Source organism: Camellia sinensis, chromosome 14, assembly GCF_055761805.1.
Source record: "Camellia sinensis isolate YWXY chromosome 14, ASM5576180v1, whole genome shotgun sequence".
Lineage (NCBI taxonomy): Eukaryota > Viridiplantae > Streptophyta > Magnoliopsida > Ericales > Theaceae > Camellia > Camellia sinensis.
Window position 1 is genome coordinate 42261823 of NC_138974.1, and position 26389 is coordinate 42288211.

The 26389-nt window shown below is 35.3% G+C and overlaps 2 protein-coding genes across 14 annotated transcripts; both read left to right on the forward strand.

The window, feature by feature from the left end:
* The first annotated feature begins 12334 nt into the window (after positions 1-12334).
* Positions 12335-20685, forward strand: LOC114319457 (rab GTPase-activating protein 22). Of its 2 annotated transcripts, none has more exons than XM_028266472.2 (12): positions 12335-12540; positions 12936-13036; positions 13794-13889; positions 14343-14446; positions 15011-15228; positions 16694-16816; positions 16907-16995; positions 17690-17795; positions 18965-19062; positions 19656-19922; positions 20017-20100; positions 20206-20685. In XM_028266472.2, exons 1-12 carry the CDS (start codon positions 12531-12533, stop codon positions 20218-20220), a joined length of 1311 nt encoding a protein of 436 aa, XP_028122273.2. In that variant the 5' UTR covers positions 12335-12530; the 3' UTR covers positions 20221-20685. The 2 variants fall into 2 exon arrangements, with proteins under 2 accessions (XP_028122273.2, XP_028122272.2); XM_028266471.2 differs by having other exon boundaries at positions 12408-12540; positions 12933-13036.
* Positions 20686-21921: 1236 nt separating this feature from the next.
* Positions 21922-26343, forward strand: LOC114319458 (glycolipid transfer protein 1). 12 transcript variants are annotated; one of them, XM_082907124.1, is made up of 9 exons: positions 21963-22015; positions 22250-22269; positions 22496-22572; positions 23596-23725; positions 24387-24442; positions 24828-24958; positions 25136-25271; positions 25866-25997; positions 26088-26343. In XM_082907124.1, the coding sequence occupies exons 4-9, from the start codon at positions 23608-23610 to the stop codon at positions 26121-26123; spliced, it is 609 nt and encodes a 202-aa protein (XP_082763250.1). In that variant the 5' UTR covers positions 21963-22015; positions 22250-22269; positions 22496-22572; positions 23596-23607; the 3' UTR covers positions 26124-26343. The 12 variants fall into 12 exon arrangements, with proteins under 12 accessions (XP_028122275.1, XP_028122276.1, XP_028122278.1 ...); XM_082907125.1 differs by having other exon boundaries at positions 21968-22083; XM_082907126.1 differs by lacking the exon at positions 21963-22015 and adding an exon at positions 22022-22108.
* The last annotated feature ends 46 nt before the right edge of the window (positions 26344-26389 follow it).

The window sequence follows — 26389 nt, forward strand, 5'->3', positions numbered from 1 at the left end:
TTGAGATATTTGAATGGATACATGCATCCCAAAAAGATTAATGGCAGATATTTGAAGCCTTATTTTCTAACTATTTGGGAAACACAAGGAATAGAATAAATGTTAAGCAAAAGAACACAAGAGTACTCAAATGATAAATCAGAATTTGTTTTTCATAAAGAGTTGAGTACATTTTGCCATAAATTGGCCCAAAAATCATTACAATGTCTTAATTGTTCTTTTACAACAGATTTTCTATTGTTAAATAATGAAAACAACTGAATAGCTGCAGTCATTTCTTCTTTTCGATCGGCCATTCCCTAGTTGGTGATTTGCAGTTTGGTGTCAGTTCGGATTAAGGCCTGGTTCACTGCAGATAGCTCCTCCTCAAGTTGAGCTTTTCTCTCCAGTAGTTGAGTTCGAAAATGGGAGACAGAGGAATGTTGTTCCTTTAGCCCTGAGACTTCAGCATGTACTGTGGAAACAAAGCCCTGGTCTCTCACTAATTTATCCTCTGTAGCCTGGCAACATGGCAAGTGTTGATGTAGAAGTCGATGGTAGCCGCTGCCTGAGAGAGATGATTCGAGACATTCATGCCGGACTGCTCAGCAACTTTGCAGCACTGAAGGAACCCATTTCTTATTATAGGCCTTTGTAAAGCCTCAAAAGGGATCCTCGAAAAAGAGACTAATAGTTCCAAGCAAGTGTCTAAGTCCATTAGAGGTTCAGAAGGCTTGCTACTGGAGGAAGAAGAGCTTTCAAGAATTTCTAGCAAAGAGTTAGCCAAGACTAATGGCTCAGCTTCATCATTGGCTATTGGAGAGGTATAGTGTATGTCGAATAGACTGGCTAGTCTTACCTCGAAGATATCTATCTCCTCCGTAGACATGAGGGGCGTAGAGAGAGCTGTGGTGGAAGGCACAGAGGACTGCATAGGGATAGGAGAAATGGGTAGAGCATCTTCAGCAATCTCTATCGTCCTAGCCACCAATAGGTTAAGGGATGAGGGACTGGAACAAGGCAGAGGTAATAAACCAGGAGTTGGGGAACTGCCAGTACTCTTTATAGGAGAATCAATTACCATCAGAGATGGGGTAGCAGTTGGAATTTCCTTGGAAGAAGGAGAAAGAGCAAGGTTCGAAAGAGAATCGAATTGAGGTGGGTCAAAGGTCAGATGAGGAAGATATGGAGTCAAACCAAAAGAAAGAAATTTAGGATTGCTTGGCCTCAAGGAGGATACATTGAATGTAGGCTTAGGAAGTGGGAGCATTATCTGAAGAATCCTCACATTTTGCATCTGTTCAACTTCAACTGAAACTGAAAGAGTCCTCATTGGAAGAATAGGCTCAGTGGTTGTTGCTGCAAAAGAAGAGAAGCACCAAGAATAGGCTCAGTAATGTCAAGTTCAACACCAAAATTTGATAAGAGGGAAACAGTAGAGGCTTGAAAGAAGTTACTTGTTTCAAAAGTGATAGCAGCAATGGGAGAGCTTCGAAGAAAGTAGTGCTCAGCAATGTGTTGCCTTCTTGCAGCCTCCCTCTGGATTGCATCAGCAGTAACAGCTTCATCTCTTAAGAATTGCTGTTGCCATCCCTTCTCAGCTCTCTCAAAGACAATTATAGCCCTCGAATGTTCTTGTTCCACTACCTTAGCAGCAGCCACATGAATAGGGTCTTCGACAAATTCAGAAGGAGAGACAGTCGTTTTCCTTCTTTTCCTTATTGGTGCTGGCATTTCCTGTTTTTTCTCAACCTCTCTCTCTTCGAGATGGGATTCAAACTCTTCAGGGGCAAGTTCTTTTTCTGCTGCTTTGGTAGCTGTCCCAGGAGTAGGGTTTTTGACTGAATCAGCAGAAGAGGCAGTCATCTGCTTCCTTTTTTTCCTCTACAATGGTACGTCCTGTTCTTTCTCAATCTCCCTCTTTTCGGTGTGGGATTCAGATTCTTCAGGAGTAAGTACCAGTTTCCTTTTCTTTTTCTGCTAGTGTTTGTACTTAAGAGCTGCTAGAATTTCAGTCCTCTTAGGAGATTCTTCTTGTGGAGACCCTGCACCAAAATGTATGAGTGTAAAGGAAGCAAACAAAAGAGTCGAAAAAAAAAGTGACTTGAAATTACTTACCCCTTTTTGAAGCAGCTCTAGTGACTCTAGCTGGAGGGGGTGAGGCTGCAGGAACAGTTTGGGCAACTGTGGAAAGAGAATGCATGTTTTCAGCTGTTGTTGATTTAGCCCTAGAAGGCACTCCTAACCCTATCAGTAAATCGCAAGGATGCGCTGATAGGCGCACTTCCATGTTGACTGATCACCAGTTTTGGAATCTTTTCAAAACCAAGCCATAGGGAAGAAATGGGACAAATGTGAACTCATATAATTCTTTCAGCAGTCTGAATGTAGCTATCTCTAGCTTTGATCTGGGTATTCTCAGGTCTCTGGCCGTAAGATGGACATTCAAGAGACTGCAAAGTGGAACAGGAATCCCCTGAGTGAACCCAAATTGCCTGGCAAACTGAGAAGAGCAGTACACCTCAGCTATACATTTATAAGCTCAAGGGTTTAAAGTGCCAATAAACAACTCCCTTGGTAGCAAAATAGAAGCCCACATATCTTTGTGAGGTGAGGTGGAACACTCTTTATCAGCCAAAAAAGTTTGCAGCCAAGCAAGTCCTTTGCTGGCATCAAATGGACAAAAGAAGGTGGGAGATGGAGAGATAGGGAGTTGGTGAAAAAATGTGAGATAATAAGCAAAGGAAGCAGGATAAAGAACAATCCTAGCATACTTCTCCCCATAAGTGCTAGGGTCTTGAACAAGGAATCTTAAGCATTTGGGATGCAAATCAGTGAAATAGGCGAAGAGCCAAAGTTGGAGCACCCAAAGGGGACCCCCTTGGTTCACATCGAGAGGTTTCTCACAAAATTAGGAACAAACTCTATAAACATGGCCTAAGAGATAAGGAGCCAGGGCTATACGTTTTTTCAAAACAAGTACCTTCGCAAGTGGAGCAAACTCAGGCATAATTCTCTGAGATGATGTACAAAAAAAGAATTTACACAACCAGTACAAAATGAAGGAAAAAAGTTCTCTATCCCTTTTATTTTTGAGCTTTACGAAATCACTGTAGAAGGAGTTTAACGGTGGAAGAGAGAACTTAACAGAGAGGTCTGGATAACTGAGAGTGAAAGGAGAGCCAAGGGGTGAAAGCCCTAAAAGATGGCAAATATCAAGAACGGTGGGAGCCATCATGCCACACCGAAATTGGAAAAAATTGAAGGCCATGTTCCAAAAACAAAGAGCAGCAGGAATCAAGAAAGGGTCTTCAGGAATGATAAACCTGGAAAGACGGAGGGCATCGAGAATACAGAGCTCTTGCAGGTCGTCTTCTCGCGCAGGTATAACTCTGTCATACCATTCTTCCCATTCAGCTCTCAATGTTGGCCAGTAGCGATGAGGTCGGGTCACCCTCCAATTTCCCTAACCGAGCCCTCCTTCGTAGAGAAGAAAATGGTCCTCCAACCGAGGGTATAAAGCTGGAAGTTGAGCAGGAGCCTCTCGAAAGATGGGGCCCAAGACGTATTCTTGTTTATTGCTGTAGCGAGGGATGAAGAGACGGCCGTCTATGGCGCTTGACTCACTAGTTGTTAACTTGGCGATCTCTTCATCGATGCATTTTTTCAAAGCCATGGTTGGGCTTATACGATCACCAGCAAGCACTTTGAGAGAAGAAGAAGCCATTGGTAACAAGCAACAAGAAAGAGGCAAGGAAGAGAAAGTTAACAGAGGAGAAGGGTTTGTGTTTTGAACGAGCGAGTGATTTTAGAGCACGAAATAAAAGGGTTTTAAAATCCTTTGTGTCTGGAAAATATATCGCGTAATTTGTTAAGTACTAAATGTACGAATACAAAGAGTTTCCTTCAATATTGATACTTTTGGAGGGAAAAACACAGCCCAGATGATAATACCAGCATTCGAAATAAAATATTTGGCTTCGAAACCAGATTTTGGCGCCAAAAGTCAAATAACAACGGCTTCGAAACTATGAAGCCGGTTTCGAAGCACATTCCATACCTAATGGATGCAAGAATGCTCAAGTATTCATTTACTTCAAAGGGATTAAAGACCTGTTTTAGGTTTCTCAATAAAAGTAATGTTCTTCGAAGCAAGACTTGGGATCCCTTAAGGGTGGGAATTGCTGTTCGAAACAACAAAACCAATAATTGGTTTGTATTCAAGAAATATGCTCTTTCTAGATTAAAACAGTGCAGCCCTAAAAAGGAGCTTTCATATTTTTTAAAGTATGGACTGTTATTCTAAGGAAAAATGGTCAATTTAAAACTGATTGATCATACTGACCATGACCATATGTTGGTTATGATCGAAACAAGCTTTAAGGGGTAAGATTGTTAAATTCGAAGCACCAATTTTAAATAAAAATGAACAAAAATTATTAACTATATTCCATAAATTAGACAGGTTCATTGTTGGTTCTTTTAGTGTTTCATTTAAAACAATCGAGTCCAAGTTCGAAGGATAAGCTTGTTCAGTTCAAAGCTCTGAATTTGCTTTTAAAAGACAAATGGAGATAAGATCAAACCACACCAAACAAAGAAAAAGTCTTAGTGGTATTAAAAACCAAAGCAATTACATCGAATGACCCTATTTGGGTACAAACTCAAGCTCATAAAAATAGAGAATGGAATAAATAACAAGATCATAAAATTTAGTCCAACAATGATCAATGAATTTCTATTATTTCTTTATTCTATCATCTATTTCTGCTAACATTGGCTGCATGAGTTGATGTGCTCTCACTTCGTAAAAGAGCTCTTCAGCCTTTATTTCGAATGTTGTTTCTCTCAATCCTTGTTCTAATTCGTCTATCTCTAAGTCATCCCAGTACGCAGAATCTTTATTCTTGAAATCATCGAATTCTTTAATGAAGTTATCTGCTTCGTACTGGGCATGAATTTGAAGGGACGAAAGTTGGTCTGAAGATTGTGTGGTGGCCATAGAGGTCCGATGCCAGTGGAGAAGCAATGGAAGTTGGTCCAAAAACATGTGAAGCTCTGCTTGGGCAAGAGGATTGAGGACATGACCCTGAGTCAGAATATCATAAGCCCATCGAAGGTTCTTGAAAGGGACTTCGTCCTTAAGAACATTGAATGGCAAGTGAGAAAAAACCGTGAGCAGAAGTTGAGCTTGCTTCCGCTCAGCTTGAGTAGGAGAAGGTGGAGTCTTGTAAGGTGGAAAGATCTTATCTGCGGAAAGGGCAAGCCTCAATCTATTTGTCTAGCAAGGATTTAGCGGAGGGGAAGGTATGGATGCTTCTATTTCAGGAGATGGAACAAGGGTAGAAAGAACAAGGGCATTAATATAATCGAGCCAGTCAGAAGAACAAATCTTTGCCTTCTGGGCTAAGAATGATGGATTTTACCCTTGTGCCTCTTATAGGCTTCGGGCGGCGTGCACTATCTTTGTAGGTATGGAGGATGTATACCATGCCACAAGCAGATTCTCCTCCAAACTGCGTCGATGGTCAATGGGCACGTAGGGATAGACCACCGAGCTTCGCGCATGAGAAGGGAACTCTAAAGGGTCAGTAAATTCGACAAAGTGATGGTTGATTCGTTCCCTCAAATCACAGGCCTCAAGTTTTGACCAGCTTGTCCAATCGGAAGCCCCAGAAGAGGAAGAAGTCGCAGCCTTGTCCCATGTAGAGGGTTGTGAAGAAGAACTTCCCATGTCCATATTTACAACTTTCTAAATCAAAGGATTGAGAGCAGTTTGTTCGTAGTCCAAGGGTGAGTCAGAAGAAGAACTTCCCATGTCCATATTTGTGAGTTTCTGAATCGAAGGATTAAGGGCAATATGTTCGAAGTCTAAGGGTTGATAATTTGCAAAGGCATCCATGACCTGAATATAGAAATGTGGGTAAAGGTGGCTAATTAATGCATGAGGGTTCTTTCAAGGAAGAACAACATCATCATATGACTCTTCGCGTGCTTGATCAATGGAGGGAAAAATTGATTCGGCCATAAAAAATGTATCAGTCTGTTCGAATACTAAGGTGGTGGGGGTGTTCAAAAGATTGAAGGAGAGTTTAATGCAGATGATGAATGGCAGTTGCATTTCTGGAAGAATGCAAAACCTATGCACGTTCTAAGACGTGGGAAAGAGACCCTGATCCACTAATATCACCAAGTATTGGATATATTAGTGCGGGGGGTAATGTTGTGTCACGACCCAAACCCGGCCCTATGGGTTTAGCACCGTAACCGGCCAGTAATCCGAGATTACTGAAGGCCTGCTTAACAGTAGTACAGTAAAACAGAGTTCAGGGCCCGGCGGAAGCCAATACAGCAAATAAATAATGTCCATTGAGCAGTGACAGTCTGTATGCCAAAAAGATTTTTCATGCATTCATATATACAAACAGTACAGTCTATACAAAATTTACAGTCACACAGTACAGGGACCTAATCCCTTGATAACAGTACAGTACAATGGATAACAGTCTATACAGTAATACAAAACAGTAACAGGGACAAGCGGGGGAAAAAGACACCCCAAGCCATAGCATGGCGAACTCGGAACCTCGCAGTGAGGCACGGTGGTTGGCTTGACAAAACTGGAATAACCTTGACGCCTCTAGCTTTGATCCGGTGCCTGTACACCTACGTATATATATGAGCAGTGAGCTAAAGCCCAGTGAATAACATAAAGCGTAAAGGGGTTTAGAATGAATGTCCTTACAGTAATGAAAACAGTTCATTTCTATCAGTATTTCAGTTGCTCAGTACAGTAAACAGTCATATGTGGTACATCCATTAGCATATCAGTAACAGTAGGTCTTAAAAGACCGAACAGTAATGATGGCCATCAGTCAGTAAACAGTAGTGGCTCCACGAGGGAACCGACAGAGATCTCTGTAACAGTAACAGTAAACAGTAGGTGCTAAGGATGCCACAGTACAGTTCAGAAATAAAGGACATACATTCATTCAGTAAATAATACCCGTTCAGTAAACAGTTCAGTTCAGTATTCAAAAGATAATCAGTTGAACATATCTTTACACAATTGTTACTCACAGAGTTCTGGGCTACAGTAGGCTAGAGCGTCTCCTCGAAATGCCAACCCTATACAGTTAACAGATTGAACACACTCTAAGTTTCACAGTTGGGAAAGGTAATAATTAAATCCCTAAATTTGCCTCGGTGTGTTCTACATCTATATCCTCATTAAGATGTCTAAAACTAGGCCTAAGAATGCCTAGGATGAAATGAGGATGCAAAGATGCACTTAGAAAATATTTTCAGAAATTTCAATGAAATAGGGTCCAGCTCGAGCGCAGGTTTCCCCCGCTCGAGCGTACAAGCAAACAAAGGTCCCCGCTCGAGCGTCCATTATACCGTTCGAACGGACCAAAAAGTACTGGATAGGGGAAATCCCCGCTCGACGCCTGCTCGAGCGTGTCACCCAGTCCTCCGCTCGAGCGCCCAATACTCTGCTCGAGCGGACTGTTCTACAGTGCAAGATGCTGGAAGCTCGATTTTCCCGCTCGAGCGGTACTTTCCCCGCTCGAGCGGACGACTGAAATCTGGAAATCCCAGATTCAAGCTCCAGGTTCAAAACCAAGCTTAGATGCATAAAATTCGATCCTCTTGGGCCAATTTTCTAGAAAACTCTTTTAAACACATAGAATAACATGTTTCAAAACTCAATTTAGGAAATCAAAGCCCAAGGGTGTTTAATTCAAACCCAATTTCCAACCATTCTTCAAGAACAACACTCCAACATGTCATGCATGAGTTTTAAACCAAATTAAAGCTCCAAAGCTTGTTCAGATGAGCTCATTTCTTTTTAAAACCAGATGAAAACATGGTCTATAACAACAATATGAGCATGCATGTACTAATGTCCATGTAATCAACCTCAAAATGCAACAATACTAACATGCATGCATGAATTATGCTCTATTTCAACATGCTAGAACTAATTCATGGCTCAACTTTCAATTTTGACATAAACCATGCAAGAATCAAGCTCAAATACATCAATAAAGGTTGAATTCTCTTACCTAAGTCCTGTATTTAGGATAGGGAAGCTCAATTGTACAAAACTCCTTCAATTCTTCAAGATCTCAAGCTAAATCAACAAGAACAATTCTCTCTCTCTCTAACTCTCTTCTTTGGTCGGTTGAGGCAACACAAAGGCTGATGAAATGTTGTTTTAATCAAATGCATTAAGTGTAATAAGGCTCAAAAGGTTTGAGGTAGTGGGCCACTACAAGGCTAGTTTGGTAAATAAGTCCAACTTGGCCAATTAGCTTATTTTAATCTAATTTAATCATACTAAATCACTTTTTCAATGAATATACCATAAAATTACATAAATTATGTTGATCATAAAACACCAATCAATTTTGGATTCGGCCGCCGATAAGGCCTTCAACTTACAATCTAAACATATAAGCATGAACAGATAATCATACAGTCAAACAGATAGAATGCAATTTAACTAACATATACTCAATCAATTCGGTTTCCAATTTCAGTCAGCCAGTTCCGTAGTTTATTCAGTTCAATTATCAGTCATAATCGGTCTCGGTTAACAGTAATTAGCAGTTAATCAGTCATTAATCGGTAAACAGTATGCGGGTTGTTACATGTTGGCTACATATTTTGTACAAGCCAGTTACAATTTAACACGTGGCAAAGTAAGGGTAGTATGTGAAGACTATTCAAGTCTTCGATCCTAATTGTACACGTGGTAGTTAGTATTGGTTGTTACGAGATCTAAGTAGCAGTGGATCAAACAAAGAGATACAAGGTGATGTGGCATCGATGGTTACTCACATTCAAAATTCAAATTTAGGAGGGAAGCCTAACTGCAAATAATGGCGTAATGGAGCTAATCTTGAGGCAACATGATCAGCGATTATGGAGGAGCAGTTCGACGGTTGGAAATATAATTCAATGGTCATCCTTGAGCAGTATAAATAGCGGAGAAGGCCCCAGAAACCCCCCCAGACTCAGATCCAAAAAATCAGTCTTATTCTACTTTACTTAGTTTTACATTTCTTGTTCTTTACATTCCAGTACTTTAAATTCTGCACTGCACTTCATTTATAGGAGTAGTTTCAAGTAGATTGTCGCTGTAAACCTCTACGAGGCTGAGTTTGAATCATTGTAAGTTTTTCATTCTAATGAAATGTTTCAATGGTTCTTTATTTGATTGATATTTTGCTTAATTCTCCTAAATCAAGCCACCAGTAAAAGTCCTCTTCCTTGAGGCTGAGAGAACTAAAACACAATCGTCTGATAATTGGTTGGCAATTAAATTTCTGTAAGGACTGATTGATCCTTACTGGCACGCTCGCAATTACAATAATAACCTTCGAAAGCCAAAAAGCCAACAAATAGTATAGATAAATATGTGTCGACTATAAATTTAATGACTCAAAGATAAAAATTAAAATTTGTTAATAACATCTTAACAATTTAGAGATAAATAATTTTCTTACATATGAATAAATAAATAGGACAAATTGCTTGGAAAAAAAAAAATCCATTTGTTGTTTATATTTAGTTGTTTATATAGTGTGAAATAAGTCTTATAAGTGTTGTATTAATTATTAGGGTCTTATATTAAACTATTAGGGTTTTAAGTTAAAATATACATAGATCTTTAATAATATATACGCAAAAAGTTAAAAGAGGTGAGTGAAAATTTTCATTTAAATAGTTTTTTATCTTTTCCCGCTCAATTCAAATGGGTAATATGGTCATTTTCTTTATAGAAAAGTAACGGCATTTGTGTTAAATTAACGAATTAGGAGAATCTTGATAATAGTTTCAAAAGTTAAAGAGGTTAGTATAATTATTAAAATTATAAGAGAGATTCTTGTAATTGTCTGAAATTTACTAAAAAAATAAAAAAATGAGTGAGATCCTATTTTTTGGGGAACCCCACAACCCCCAAAGTAATTTACACAGTGATGTGGATTAGTTTGGGGTTGTGAAAGTCCTCCAAAAAAAAAGGAGTCTCTATCATTATTGATATTCAAAAGGTGCAACTGAAGAAAAAGACAAGCTAGCTGCAAAATAACATAAACCGATTAAAAAATAGCAAAATTTGTACATATATATTAGGAATGTGAGCCCACTTTACAGGTGTGCTTTAAATATAAATTTTAATTTTGAATTAATAATATATTTTTTATATTGTTTAAGTAATGAAAGTATTCTTTAATAAGTTAAATGAATGGTCTTAGGTTCAAGTCTTGTCTCCCTCTTTTTCCTACTATTTATTTATTTATTTTTTGGGATGGATTGGATGAAAAAATTGACATTTGGCGCAAGTGGATAAGGCCATTTGGTAAAAGAAGAGAAGGAAGTTCATGAATAGATTAATATGTATCGACCATAAGTTTAATAACTCAAAGATAAAAATTAAAATTTGTTAATAACATCTTAGCAATTTAGGGATAAATATTTTTCTTTCATATGAATAAATAAATAGGACAAATTGCTTAAAAAAAATCCATTTGTTGTTTATATTTAGCTGTTTACATAGCGTGAAATAAGTCTTAGAGCATCTCCAACCCATCCTCCATATTTAGGACCCTCTCCCCAAAACAACTCCAACCCATCCTCTATATCTTCCTCCCAAATGGAGGAGGATGAATTGATCCTCCAAATATAGAGGGAGGATGAAAAAATGGAGGAGACTCTAAAACACTATTCACTCTATATTTCTTAATTATATTCGAAATAACTTTTAATGTGTAAATTTAATTTTTATAAAAATAAAATCAATAAAAAGTATAAAATCATACCTTTAAAATGAGTATAATATTAAATATGTTTTACAAAAATTTTAAAATTAAATATTTATTAATGAACAAAAATTACTTTTTGATTGGAGTTTAAATGAAGGAAATGAAAGTTTGTGGTTGGAGTTTGAATGAATAGTGACCTCTTCTATATTTAGGCCTAGTTTGGGAAGACTAAATAAGTGTACTTTTTGACTTTTTATGAAATATGAGTTGGGTTTGGGTTGGGTTTGAAGTGATGTGTTAGAGAGGTGATGTGACTTAAATAAGATGATGTGACTTAAATAGGATAGTGACTTTTTGACTTTTTGTCTTTTTTCAATCATGCCAAACTTGGCCTTACTTTTTGAATAAAAAATATTATTTCCATCCTCTGGAGAAGAGGATGTGGTTGGAGATGCTCTTATAAGTATTGTATTAATCATTAGGGTCTTATATTAAACTATTAGGGCTTTAAGTTAAAATATGCATAGATCTTTAATAATATATATGTAAAATCTCAAGAAAGGTGAGTGAAAATTTTCAATAAAATAGTTTTTTTATTTTTTCCCGCTCAATTCAAATTGGTAATATGGTTATTTTTTATAGAAATGTAACGACATTTCTGTAGGAGAATCTTGATATTAATTTAAAAAATAAGAAAGATTAGTATAATTATTAAAATTATAAGAGAAATTTTTGTAATTCTTTAAAATTTCAAGAGAAGTAAGTGTAATTTACTAAAAAAAAAATCCAAATATTCAAAAGGTGCAATTGAAGAAAAAATCAAGCTAAGTGTGAAGGAACATAAACAGACTGAAGAATAACAAAAGTTGTATTATATATATATTAGGAGTGTGAGCCCAAATATTCAAAAGGTGCAATTGAAGAAAAAGTCAAGCTAAGTGTGAAGGAACATAAACTGACTAAGCCTCCGTTTGGGAAGTGGGTTGGTTTTTTGGTTTTTTGGTTTTTTTGGCTATTTTAGTCCGGGCTAAAAAGCTTGGTTTGGGAAGGGCTTTTTGGCTTTTTGGCTTTTTTGACTTTTTTTGTGAGAGAAGAATGTAATGATTATAGGTTGGATGTGATGTTTTGTTTGTTATGGCTAAAATAACCTATTTTGTTTTTTGTGGCTAAAATAGCCAAAAAAACCTGAAAAAACCCTTGCCAAACAGAAAAGAATAACAAAATTTGTATATATATATATATTAGGATTGTCAGCCCAATTGATAGGTGTGCTTTAAATATAAAATTTAATTTTGAATTCATAATATATATTTTATATTGTTTAAGTGATGAATATATTTTTTGGTAACTTGGTTTTACGTTCAAGTCTTGTATCTCTCTTTTAACTACTATATTTTTTTTATTTTTTGGATGGATTGGATGGAAAAATTAACATTTTAACACAAGTAGAGAAAGTCACTTGGTAAAAAAAGAGAAGGAAGTTTATGAACAGCAGGTGGGGTGTTCATTTTTAATAATATAATAGTATAGGTAAATATGAATCGACTATAAAATAAAAAATCTAAATATTCAAAAGTGCAATTGAAGAAAAAGACAAGCTAACTGCGAAGTAACGTAAAGCGATTAAAAAATAGCAAAATTTGTATATATATATATATTATTTGTACATACTGTACATACAAAATCAAATTATAGTTGTTCTGTATATCTATCCCTCTCGATCGGATCAAACCCTAATTGTATCTTTTGACATCGCAATCCAAATCTCCACTCGTTTCCATGTGTACAAGTGCGTACCATTATCGAACAATGTTGTTGTATTTACAAAAAAAAAAAAAAAAATTTAAATGTATTACTTGTTTTTGTTCATCTTCTGAGTTTCTTGTTGATTCAATGGATTCATAGAAACAAGCCTCTATATATATATATATTTGTTTATTTATATAAATGTATATTCATTTATCATCTTGTTTGAGGAAGGTTTGTCTACAATGATCTCAAATTATCAGTACTTCAGTGGTATTAATTTAATTTCAAACTTGAGGCCAATGTTCACAAAGATATAGATAATTCTCTGTGTATGTATCTATTTTCTTTGTAAGACTTGTTAGGGTTTGGTTTTGCTTTGCTGGGGAAGAATGATGTTAGAGACTCATTGAATGCTTTGTTGTGATGGAATTGCAGGGTTCTTTATCAGGAATTCAACAGCTGAGGAGTTGGATTCTCGTTTTGCGGTTAGACCGGAATACCAAAGCGATGTACCGAAGACCCATTTCAAGCCCAGGGTGTGCATACATGTTACTATTATGATTTTCTTTATCCTAGTTATATATCTCAGCTTTTATATTTATTGGGTGCTAATTCTTCAGCAAATTCTTGTTTTATTTCATTTGTTGTATTTGCTTCCTTTTCATTAGTGTTGTTTCACTAGAATGAAGAACGGAATGGAATGGTCATTCTGTTGGATTATTCATTCCCATGTTTGGTTCGATAAAAACAAAAGAAATGTACATTGTGAATGGAAAAGCTATTCACCAATTTAGGGGAATGTTGATTCCATTGCAAGACAAAGGAATAGTCATTCCATGTCTGCCCAAAATCATTCCAGTAAACCAAATGCTACCTAAATGTTTCACATTTTCGGTCCATCAATTACACGTCATAACTTCATTCCACACAAAAGTCGGGGAAAGATTACAGAAGAGTGGAAGAAACACATAACTATATTTTTGAAGCAATGCATCACTGGCCCAGTATGATCATATTCTCAAAGTAATGTATAGGAAGATTTTAATCCATTGCAAATTCATTAGTATCTCACATTTTTCCCTATTTGTATGATAATGTTGAAACCTCAAACCATGATATCTTTGTGCTATTTTCTCTTCTGGGTAGAAGGATGTGTTGCTTTGTTGTGCACTTGGAATACTGTATTTTAGTCGTGTGCTAACATGCTTATACAGGATTCAGTTCTCATAATGTGCTTGCTTATACAGGATTAGGTTCTCATAATGTGCTTCCTTTCCCTATCTATTTCTGCAGGTACGGAAAACTCTTAGTGCAAGAAGATGGAAAGTTGCATTGTCCCAAGATGGTCATGTGGATATTGCAGGGGTGCTTAAGAGGATACAAAAAGGGGTAGAGTTTATCTGTTATTGTTTGATTTTCTATGTACAACTATTTAGCTACTCGTATCTTCATTTTTTTATCTACTAATTTTACCATCTTTATTAGCTTCTAAAAATTCAAACTACCTATGGTGGGCAATCATTAAGATACTTTAATTTGTGGTACGCTTTTTGACACTAATTTAGTGCATTTGTCATGCTAGCCTATATATTTCTTACAGGCATTGAATGTGCCTATTTGTCATTTTGGTGGAATATTAAACTAGAACATTAAAATAGCCAAAAAGTTAGAAAGTCAATACAAAACGTCAATTCATTCTCTCTACTTGTTTGCACGTCTTTTTGTTAAAACACAAAAAACTACTAAAAAAGCCAATTCCCAAACGAACCCAAATAATTATCATTGGCACTTTTTTATTGGCATTACTACTGATCATTGGCGCCTCTTTATTATTCATTTTAGGGTGTTCATCCATCAATCAAAGGGGTTGTTTGGGAGTTCTTGTTGGGTTGCTTTGATCCCAACAGCACTTTCGATGAACGAAATGAGCTCAGGCAACGGCGGAGGTAATACTTTATTTTTCCTCAAATTATGGTTCACCTTGAAGAATATACACATGAAATTATACTCTGTAGGGATTAAATTTATGTTTTCAAACATGAGTTGGATTGGGTATCATGCCATCAATCCATCAAAAGTGTTATTCACACACACTTGTGTTTTGGTTTCCGGACCAACCCAATGTCCATAAAAAAATTGGACTTTTGAAGTAATTTATTTTGTTGGTTCTAGACATAAGTTATTCAATGATTTTATGGTATTGAGTTGCATTATTATTATTATTAAGTAGTGAGTCTTTTTATCTTTAATAATAACTACTTCTCCCAAGACCCAACAATGTATAAAATTAAACTATTCATGTATCATGTGTATTGCGTTATGTATTGTGTATCGTATGTTATTGGTACGTATCAATTTACCTCTACAGATATTGAATCACATGTATCATAAGATACTGACAAAACTCATTATTTGCATATTTGTGTATGGTGGTGTATACAGAACTGTATAGTTAAAATCTTGGTTTGCGTCTAAACATTTATACTAAATTCATTAATTGATCTTCTTAGGGAGCAGTATGAAGCATGGAAGGCAGAATGTCGAAAGATGGTACCTATAATTGGTAGTGGGAAGTTTATTACGACACCTATAATTACTGATGATGGCCAACCAATCAACGATCCTTCAACCAACAGTGATTTAGGAGATGACAGTGAAGCCATGTCTACTAATGATGCTGGTTTAGACAAGAAAGTGACTCAGTGGAAGCTTGGCTTGCATCAAATTGGTTTGTAACTGGTGCAAAACTGATTCTTCAGAGCATCTCCAACCCATCCTTCATATCTTCAAATATGAAGGATGGTCTCCTCCAACCCACCCTTCAAATTCATCTCCATTTGGGAGGAGAATGAATTCATCCTTCATATTTGAAGGGAGGATGAAAAAATGAAGGATCCCTCCAAAACACTATTCATTTTGTATTTCTTATTATATTACAAATAACTTTTAATTTGTAAATTTAATTTTTATAAAATTGACATCATTAAAAAGTATAAAATCATACCTTTAAAATGAGTACAATATTAAATATATTTTACAAAAATTTTAAAATTAAATATTTATTAATGAATAAAAATTACTTTTTGAATAGAGTTTGAATGAAGGAAATGAAGGTTTGTGGTTGGAGTTTGAATGAATAGTAACCTCCTCTATATTTACTTTTTGAATAAAAAACATTATTTTCATCCTCTTAGTGAGAGTATTACATTGGAGATGCTCTCAGTAAAATTTTATGAAGCATGGGTACTTCGAAAAACATGCTGTACCTGTACCGGGTACTTACCGGCATATGGTACCTCATATGGTACTTTTGCATACGTACCGCGTACACGAAAAACGTACCCAAATTTTTTCTTCTAAATTTTTGGCGTATCCAAACATACTTAGTATATAGTCAAGCCGTACCGTACTGTACCTCAGTTGAAACAATATTTTTTTCTACTACAAAGATAAAACTCATTTTCCTAAACTTTTTTTTTTAATTTTTAGTTTATACTTGGCATTTTTAGTTTATACTTGGCATGATTTAAAATTAAACTATAGTTTATAAGTTATTTAATATATTGACATTTAATTTTGATTTATACCTTTATTTTTGGCATTAGATGTTAATTAGAGGTTGGATCTTAACAAATCAAACTATTTAATTAATTTTTACATTACTCTAAATTAAAAATAAATATTTTTTTACAAGCGTACCAAACCGTACCCGTATCCGTATCCTATTTTTTTTTGGATTTTAGTGTATCGACGTACCCGTATCGTACCAATACTAGTACCTGTGCCTGTACCCCGTACCCGTGCTTCATAGGTAAATTTCTTCTATTTTTTATTTTTTTGTTATTGTGGTACTGCACTGTTCACTCCACTTTTTTGCTTCTTTAACACCACTGCAATGTGTTATTATAAGTAATCCTAAATTGGATTGTGGATAGCATTGCCCTTAAGTAGTTTCTACTTGTCAATAATTTATAGATACGTTGATGCATCTTTTGAAGTGTCAAAAGGATACCTCAGGGCATATTGAATTGCCGTATTGGTGCCAAAATACTAAACTAGGAGTGTCCTTGTTACATTTGAATTCACCACCAGTATTCTAATGCATATTCTATTAGGGTGGTTTTATTGTTGGGAATAATCTTTTCATTGACTTCCCGTTCTTCTTAACATGACTGGTGAAATTTGGGATGTAGGTTTGGATGTTATACGCACTGATCGTGCTCTCATCTTTTATGAGAGTGAAGCCAATCAGACGAAACTTTGGAACGTTCTTGCCATTTATGCTTGGGTTGATAATTCTATTGGATATGTTCAAGGTGAGTTCCCCTGAATCCAAGGACAGTTAAGCTGAAACTGTTTTATGTTTAGGTATTTTCAATGGTTTTCACACTTTTTTCCTTGAACAGGAATGAATGATATTTGCTCTCCAATGGTTATTCTTATGGAAAACGAAGCAGACGCCTTTTGGTGTTTTGAGCGGGCAATGCGCAGATTGGTATGCATCTATTTTCATTATCAAAGGTGACATTGTTTTTAAAACTAATAATGTGACCCAACTGCCTACTTTATTTAATTGCTCCTTCATTCTTGAATGTAGAATTATTCTGTTTTAGTGAAAAGCGGTTACTTGAGTTGGTTGGGTTTGGTAGTGAATACCAATGGGATGGGTATACTTTTTTTGCCTTTTGGTTTCAATTTTTGGGATATCAGCATTATTGCATAGCTAGTTCCTGAACACCTGGAGTGTAGAAGTCCTACTATCTGATAGTAGTTGTTTCTCATAGGGCAGAATTGTCAAACGAAATCAGGCCATGCCTGCAATTAATAGGACTAAGGTTTTGTTGGGTAGAATTGTTAACTTCAGCTCTGATTTCTAGCTTTTTGTTGGCAGGCCAAGTGGGTGACAAACTCTTAGGGGAGTGCCTCACATCTTTCTAGGTTGTGGTTGGTTTACATGTATGCAGTAATTAGGGCACTTTGAAGGTTCTTCTTTAGTTTTTTTTACTACAGACCCTGACTACTCAAGTATGTCACATTTACCAAACCTATTATTTAGGGCAGGGTTACCTGATTTTGTTGGTTTTCCTCTCAAAGTTGCATCTTATTTTCTTAACTGTAAGTCATAGTGCTTTTCATCTTTCAGACTTTTTCTTGGGTTTAGGACTCATTTCCCTGCTTTTGTTTGAAAGAGAGAAAATTTCAGGTCCAATGCGCATTCTATAGGGGTGCAGTCTCAGTTGAGTACACTCGCAGGAATAATGAAAGCTGTTGATCCAAAGCTTCATCAACACCTTGGTATGGCTGACCCTGCTAGAAGTTATTTTTAGTTTTTGTTTGAGTGGGATGTACCATGTAGAGAATTTTGACAGCAGGATTGTTTTACTTGTAGCTCCACTATTTGAGGAGGTTATTTTGGGCCTGTTTGGAATCACTTATAAGTGAACTTTTATGATTATAATTTTTTTAGATTATTAGCCTAATTGTTTTTTAAATAAATTGTAAATCAGTTTGGTGTAGCTTTTAATAATTTGTTGTAGAAGTTAAACATATTTGGTTAAATAAGATGTTACATAACTTTTTTGTTATGCAAATATCTAGAATGACCTCAAAAGTTATAATTATGACAAAAGTTATAAGATGTAGAAGCATTCAATTTACTCGTGTAATCATTCCTTCTTTACCTTCATATCATAGGTCTTGATTGTGTTGGCATATGCATGCCATTTTTTTTCTATTTTTATCCGTTTATTTATTGTGAATTTTCCAATAAATCCTTATTTTCCCATAATATTTCATGAAAAATAGGACTTATTTGATATTTCCCCTTGTTTATTTTTGGAAGCTTCTGTTGTGTATTCTGCAGTTTTTAAAATGACTTTTGCCTTTGTAAACAACAGAGGGTGGGCCGTTGTTAATTATGATTCTAGTTTGGCATTAGTGATGTTGGAGATGAAAACCTCATTTCATGAGCTTTGGCAATATTGTTAATCAATTCCATAATGAGTATTGTTTTACCCACCCCAGCTCCCTTGAATAATCCGATTTTTCCTCCACGGCCATAAGGGGCTAAAAGATCTTCTACTTTAATTTTTGTTTCAAAAATATATAATTTTGTATCTGACGTCTTTATGGCTTAGCTAATATATGAGTGTAGAATTTGACTCTATATAGTTTGTTAAGACGAAAGTTCTTTTGTAGAGGAGAAAAATGAGTAAAGCCCAAATAACATCAGCACAAGAGAACTTGATAACTGAACTCTTGAGTTATAATGCCAGGACAATCTTTTGCTGCTTTGTGGATTACACCCTTTGCCCATAAATTTAGGAAAAGGAAAAGGAAAAGAGAGAAGAAATGCACAATTCGTGAAAAGAATGTGTAGCAATAGATAGTGAATATACTCTCTTTCTTTGTGCACGAAAATAGGCCTTGTTTATCAACTAATTTCTTATTTATATTTTTGGCAGAGGAACTAGATGGTGGGGAGTATCTGTTTGCGCTCCGTATGCTGATGGTACTTTTCCGGAGAGAGTTGTCATTTGTGGATGCATTGTACCTTTGGGAGGTAAGGGAGAAGCTATGTCCTTGTTTGATTACCCCCATAAATGGCCTCTCTTCCATTTGTGAAAAGCCATGATTCTGAAAGCCTTGAGATAAGGTCATGGATTTTAGCTATGTTACATGGACTCTTTTATTTCTCCTATTGTACCCGTGTCCACCAATTATGATAAGCGTGTGGTACATGAGTCTGACACCCCGTACTCAATTTAGACACTTCCTATAATTTTATACGATTTTGAAGAAAAAGATGCTCACATTTGCTAGTATTAGCTTCTCACTCAAATGTGAGATATAGATTCCATATTTTCTCCTAAATCTCATTTACATTTTAAAATAATTTACATCTTATTTAAGAATATTTTATAATATCCAATACATTCAAGTGTTTATGACGTGTCCCTGTATCTATACCCAACTTTTGGATTCATATCCCAAAATCTTGAGATTTAGATTTAGGAAGATTTGACGCTTGGACATGCACCAACACCCAATACTTATTCCCGCGTCCAGGTACCATCGGATTTCAATGTGCTTTGCCTATTGGGAGTCTTTTGACTGTACTATTGACACGAGTGTCTAAAATTAAGATATTTTCAGGTGATGTGGGCCATGGAATACAATCCAAACATCTTTACATTATATGAGATGTCGAGGTCTAGATCAAATGTGGGTGCAGATAAGAATGTTGCATCCAACATAGATAGTAAGCTGCTAAAGCAGTATGGGAAATTTGAGAGGAAAATTATAGAGACTGGACAGACAGAACAAAAGAGTCCTCTCGCTGTTTTTCTTGTTGCAAGTGTCCTCGAGACCAAGAATAAACGACTTCTGACAGAGGCTAAGGGTCCAGATGATGTTGTTGAGGTGCCCCTCCCTTCCCAACTCCCTTTCCTTCTCTCTTCGTTTTTGTGGTTAGATGTTTCTTTATTTATAACATATATGAACTTTCTTTTTCCAGATTGTGGGCGACATAACTGCACATTTGGATGTGAAAAAAGCATTGAATGACGCATTGAATATTCAGGAAAAATACCTAAGCAAGGCAAGTGCATCCTTGTATATTCCATTTTGTTAAACTCTCTTTTTATTTTTTTTGGCACGTATCATTTAGATTTCCTGAAGCCTCACTGCTTACCTGTGCATGCAGGTGAAGCAATTATAGTTGAATGCTTTGGAGCATCGGCAACATGTATATTTGATTGAGGTTCACTCAATTCTTTCTGTCCATTTGGATTATCATTTTCTTAGTATAAGCATTTCATATTCTCTCTCTCTCTCTCTCTCTCTCTCTGTGTATATGAGAAATTGAGATGAGATGGATATGCAGCGCAACTTGCTTCAGCAAATGTCTGAGAGAATTTGTATCAGTGAGATCACAAGAGCGCCCTTTTTGGCTTGACATGTTCTGCAGATTTGCTCTGCTTCCATGGTTTATTGCCAAAAGTTGTGTTGTTGAATGTTGCCCTTGAATTGGGATTGTCCTAATTTGGATTGAGAGCCCTGTAATAAGCTGTGTTTAACTAAAACATTATTGGATCAGGTTGAAATTGTATATTTGATATGTATTCTTGGGGGAGCCACTTTGATGATTGTGAGGTTTAAATGCATTTTTTTAGTCTCAACATAAGTTAGTGAGTGTCTTAGAGTTCTCTGTTGTTGATGGTTTGTTGCATATTTGTAGAAAATATTTTCTATAAAATATGTTTTTTTCTGCCTAAACAAACAGAGTGCAAGTGTTTATGGGCTTTGAAGGAGATAGACACCCTCAACACCACCTGTGTTGGAAGTTATGTTCATCTTTGTGAAACAGATAAAATTGCCATCAGTGATTTGGTTAGTACTGAAGACAAAGGAGTATACTTTTGGCATAGTTTTCGTTGTTTCTACTAATTTGCGGAAAAAAAAAATTAAAAAATCTTGATACGAAATATTTGAGCATATGTTACTTGGGAACTGTTTTTTTTTTTTTGGGGGGGGGGGGGGGGTGGGGGGAATGTTTTTTTCTCTCTTTTCAATTTTCATGGTAAATGGACTTATGATTTTTGAACTTTTGATCATTTTCTCAGTTAGAAGTTTTAATTAAATCAAATAGCAACATAGTAAGTTTATTAATTAGTAATGAGAGTCCCAACTTGTTTGCTCAAATTATAGATCCTTTTGTTCAAAAAAAAAAAGTAACAACAGTGAAAATTATACATTTGATTCCTCTTTTTTAACCAACAAAAAAATAAATAAATAAACACCAAGAGAAAATAATATGTAATGGAATCCCAAATAAATAAAAACTCGCCGTAGATGATCTAGTTAGATAAATGGGTGTAATTTGAGAAGGGGGTGTTCGGCTCTGTTTTAAAAAATTTAGAATGGTTGATTACAGTTGAATTTATGTATTAAAGCTCTTTTAACTGAGTGAAATAAATCATTCCACATTTTTATTAATTTTAATGTGTATGGTCTTCTATAAGATTTTTTTTTTCTCCTTATATTATTGAAAAATATATTTTTATAATAATTACTATATAATATGATGAATTTATTTTGTCTCTTACATATTTTATAAAAGTTACTTTGAAGAATATTCTAAAATTTTGAAATAATTTCATACGATTAAAATTTCATGATTTACCTTAAAATCAAATCAAACTCGACAAACGCTCAAAATCAAATTATTATTCTCATTTTTTCCTTTTTAAATTTTTAAATTTTTACGTGATCCACGATCCAAATGGAAGCCTGTAATGCCTCTAAAATTTCAAACGAAGCCTTGAAACTTGGGCCTAACAAAGTGGGCTACACTCAAAACTATTGGGGGCCCATTTCGTATCCCGTAAACGACAGCGTTTCGACTGTTCCGAAATTTTACGAGAACAGTCAAAATAAAAGTACACGAGTTCTCACAGAAATCGGTTGGAAAAAGAATCGCTGCATTCGCTTATTCCGACTACGCGTAGAAAGCTGTGAGTTCTCTCTCTCTCTCACTCTAAATTGTTCGATTTAAAGTGGCGTACTTCGAAAGTAATCAACGGTGAGTGTCAGTGTGACTGAAATTGGTATGAATTTTAGCCATCCGATCTACACTCTCAATTTTCATTCACTGTTCCATTTTCATATGTATGGATTCGTGTATATATAGTTGTGTTTTAGATCTGTGTTGCATTTCTACTTAATTATAGTTTATTGTGAATTTTGAGGTCTTGTTTGCTAATTCGAGGTAATTTTCGATATAGATCTTCTCTGTGCAGATCTTTGGATCGATCTTGTGGTTGTTTTTGTTCAATTTGTTGTTTTAGTACTTTTGCTTTATGTGAATTTGAAGGATAAATAAGATCAGAGTGAAATGAAATTACTTGTACATATTCAAATTATTTTTTGATATTTTTATTTTTAGTTTCGGATCTATTTTCATTTTGATTTTCTTTCTTTCTATGCAAATCCAGGTTCCAAATATATGGTTAAGGTTTCTTCTTCTGCATTTGCTTTACGTTATCCTGTAATTGGATCCATACCATATACAGTAAGTTCCGGCATTTCATTGGACTTTGATTGCATAGAAAACTGAGGAAAGGAAAAGAATTGATTAAGATAATCTAATTGATCTTTTGGTTTTGCAAAAGATAAAATTCATATAAAGTCCTATGAAAGGCTCAACTTCACAACAAACTAAGGCTTTTCATTGGACAATCAAAAGTTCATTGGGCAATCAAGCACGAATCAGTCATTTTAAATCCACTAATCCAAATTTAGTCCAAAGAGTTTTTATTTTCAGGATTGTTTTGTTGAGTGATCTTTTGGTTTCGCAGAAGATTGAAAGACTGAACTTGATTAGCTATTTCTATTAGACTTGGTTGAGTGAGTGGAGTTTGTTGTTTTCCTGGATCCAGATACTGAGAATTATGAGACTGAAAAGTTATTTTCTTTGCTCTTCTAGCATTTTTCTTGGTATCCAGCCAGAGGGTTAAGAGAGAGTTTCCATAACTAACCCTGATTGATCAAAGTGGTAGCAATTTTTATAATATAGAATTTTAAATTAGTATCAAGCTTCAATGGTCTAACTTAGTTGATTGTTCATGCAAGTGTTCTCTTATCTTCTTTCATTACTGAGCATCGTAGAATCTTTTGGTTGGAGTCTTTATGCTGTCGTGGTTTTCTGATGCAATGACAAATGTTTTGATTTGTACTGATTAACCCAGTGATCAGTTTTGTTTCTATGATCCTGGATATGAACTTCATTGCTATGTACTGATTTATTTAAGTTGTTGTCAGCACTATGTTTTGCGATAACATAGCAAATTTTATTGGTGTTACGTTAACTAACCAATTGACCATACTCTGTATGGGCCTATATTATCATATTCTTATTCTCAATTTCCAAATTATGTGTGTTCCATCTTTAGATAAAAAGGTGTTTAATTTATATATACACCAAAGTTTAATACCACATTGATTAAATGATGTGCAAAGTGCACACAAGAGTTTGTTCCTCATTATTTTTTTCAATCAAGTGTTAAATTTGGTCTGATATCAAATGTTACTGCAGTAAAGCACAAGAATGGAAGTGACAGTGTTCACTCCTGCTTTAGAAGGAATGAAACATGTCAAGTCTGAAGAAGACGTAATGCTTACTAAGCCTTTCTTGGAAGTCTGCAAACAAATATTACCTGTTATAGGTATGATATATCAACCTTTATCTGGAGAATGGCCTAATTTTATGCGTCTTTGATTTGTAAGTTAAAGGTTCACATTGCTTCTTAGGTTATTCTTACTATTATTATTATTATTATTTTGGGGGTAGAGTTCTACATTAATGCTTGTGTAAATTCTTGTGTTTGTCTTTGTTTCAGACTTTTGAGTATGTCATTGATTTGTAATTTTGGCAATTTTACTTGGTGGGACATAATTGTTTGGGATGTTAAGGTTTGTACAATTGTGAGGTATTAGTGTTACTATATGTCTACAAAAGAGAGGTGATTATTATGGTTTGGTTTGGTGCCTTATCGTATTGTTGATACCATCAGATGGTGACTCACCGAATTGATTTAATAGAATGAGGCCTAATTTATTATTCTTCAATCAAAGTCAACCTTCATTCTTTGTTGCAGTGTTTTGACATATTTTTGTGGGGTTTGATTTTGTTATGCTTTTGTTCCCTTGCATTGGTGGTCTGCTTTTGTGTTTTCTTTCCCCCCTGTTATGCTTTGATGCCTCTGTTACTTAAGATGAATTTCAGTGGTCCTTTTTCCTGTTTTTCTTTTTACTTTTTTGTGCTGTAGTATTTCTATCAAGGATTTAGTAATAATGTATAATGTTATTTCATATGTATGATGCCAGACAAGTTTGGAGCTGCTATGGCACTTGTAAAATCAGACATTGGTGGTAATATCACAGTAAGACATTTTTCATTCATGGGTTCCCCTATTGCTTATTTTCTGTTGTTTAAGACCACGAACTTACTCTGGAATATGAGAATATATTCTATCCACTTTTAGGTCTAAGAAAATTGTAGATATTTTGTGAGCAAGGTCATTATGATAAATTTTTTGGCAATCTACCCCTCAGATTCTCCAAGATGCACAAAACCAATAGAGAGTCCATTCTGAATTTTTCCTATTTGACAAAAACCAAATAATAGATGTGTTGGGGCTGGGGTAGGCCTCCCAGCTTAACTATTATTTGATCTATGTTTGCTGTTTTAAAATCAATCTCCCCAGTTTTATGTTAAATTTCAGTAGATAGTTTAAGTGACTGATGTATACATCTATTTTTCCGAAGAGGTTGGAAAACAAGTATTTGTCCAACCCATCAGAATTCAATCACTTGTACAGCATGGTACAAGCAGAGATTGAAGCAAAGACAGCAAAAGCTTCATCTAGCTGCACCAATGGTCTTCTTTGGTTAACAAGGTGAGCAATATTTTATAGCGTGCACTTAATCTGTTTGCTTTTTCATATGGATGGGCATTTTGTTGCATATTAGGTCGGCTCTATCTAGGGTCCATGCATGCTTGCTTGGATTGATTTATGTTTGTTATTAAAATTGGCCTGTATGCTAAGATATGCTGTGGTGGACAACTTTATCAGGGCCATGGACTTTCTTGTGGAATTGTTCCGCAACTTACTGGAGCATCAGGACTGGACTATGTCACAAGCTTGCAGTGATTCTTACGGAAAGACACTGAAGAAATGGCATGGCTGGCTAGCCAGCTCAAGTTTTACGGTACAGAACTACAATAGAATATAATATCAAATGATATGTACAAGTACTTCGGTTAGAACCCTTATTTTGAGTCCTGAAGAACTTATCATACGACCCCGTTGAATTGCAAATCCAAATGTGTAATACTTTGAGAGCAATTTTCATTTTAGTTTCATACTAGAATTATAGATTCCAGAAAAAACCTAATTGGCATCTGCTCAAGATTTATGATGTAAAATTAACTGTAAGCATGGTGTCAGTTGGATGTTTTTCAGTGACAAAATGTATTTGCATAGAAGATACTGAGAACTTTTTACAGTACTCCTGAGAAAACAGAAAGACATTGAGAATATCATTCTTCAAATCCTGAAGAAATTTGGGGAGAAATCTTAAATCTTATTGACACGAAAAAAAGAAAGATGCAATGCTCGCAAGATTAGTATGAAGACTTGTGAAGAAAAAAGAGAGATGTGTGTCTCTTCTTGTAGCTAATATTACAGAAATTGCGAATTCTTCAATCATATGTTTTCTTACTCTTTTTTTTTATAAATATTATTAATCTTTTATTTTTTTTAATTATCAAAACCTTCTGATTATCATAAATTGGAATTACAGGTTGCCATGAAACTCGCTCCTGATAGGAAGAAATTCTTGGATGTCATAGGGGGCACTGGTGATGCTAATCTTGATATTGAAAAATTTTGCACAAACTTCTCTCCATTTCTCGAAGAGAACCACAATTTCTTGGTAAGATCTTTTTATAAATGTTTTTTTAATTTTTTATTATTAATTCTGTGAAGAAAGCTTAGTTGCTAAATAGATGATTTTATTCTGCAGGCTAGTGTTGGAATGGATGACCTGAAAGCTTCTTGAAGAGTGATACTGAAGATATAAATTGTTGTGTACTACTTTTTTAGGAAAACAAAAGGACTTTTCTTGGACTTGTTAAAAATAAGAATTAATATATTATGAGCAACAAAAATCAAGCAATGTTTTCTTGCTGATCATGTTTGAATTATAAAAATCAGTGGTCTTAAAGATTAATGGACATGATTGTCAAGACTGTTCCCATAGAGAAAAAAAGTACTTATATATCCTGCTCTGTTGGTTATGTCTTCGTTTTGTATTTTTATTCTTTT

What these genes read in the sequence shown, in the direction of transcription:
- LOC114319458 (XM_028266474.2), top strand. Translation starts at nt 23,608, where the DNA reads ATGGAAGTGACAGTGTTCACTCCTGCTTTAGAAGGAATGAAACATGTC. An exon ending in ACAAATATTACCTGTTATAG is followed by an intron (nt 23,726 to 24,386) that starts GTATGATATATC and finishes GTATGATGCCAG; the next exon opens with ACAAGTTTGGAGCTGCTATG. An exon ending in TAGCCAGCTCAAGTTTTACG is followed by an intron (nt 25,272 to 25,865) that starts GTACAGAACTAC and finishes TTGGAATTACAG; the next exon opens with GTTGCCATGAAACTCGCTCC.
- LOC114319457 (XM_028266471.2), top strand. An exon ending in AGACCCATTTCAAGCCCAGG is followed by an intron (nt 13,037 to 13,793) that starts GTGTGCATACAT and finishes CTATTTCTGCAG; the next exon opens with GTACGGAAAACTCTTAGTGC. An exon ending in AAAGCTTCATCAACACCTTG is followed by an intron (nt 17,796 to 18,964) that starts GTATGGCTGACC and finishes TATTTTTGGCAG; the next exon opens with AGGAACTAGATGGTGGGGAG.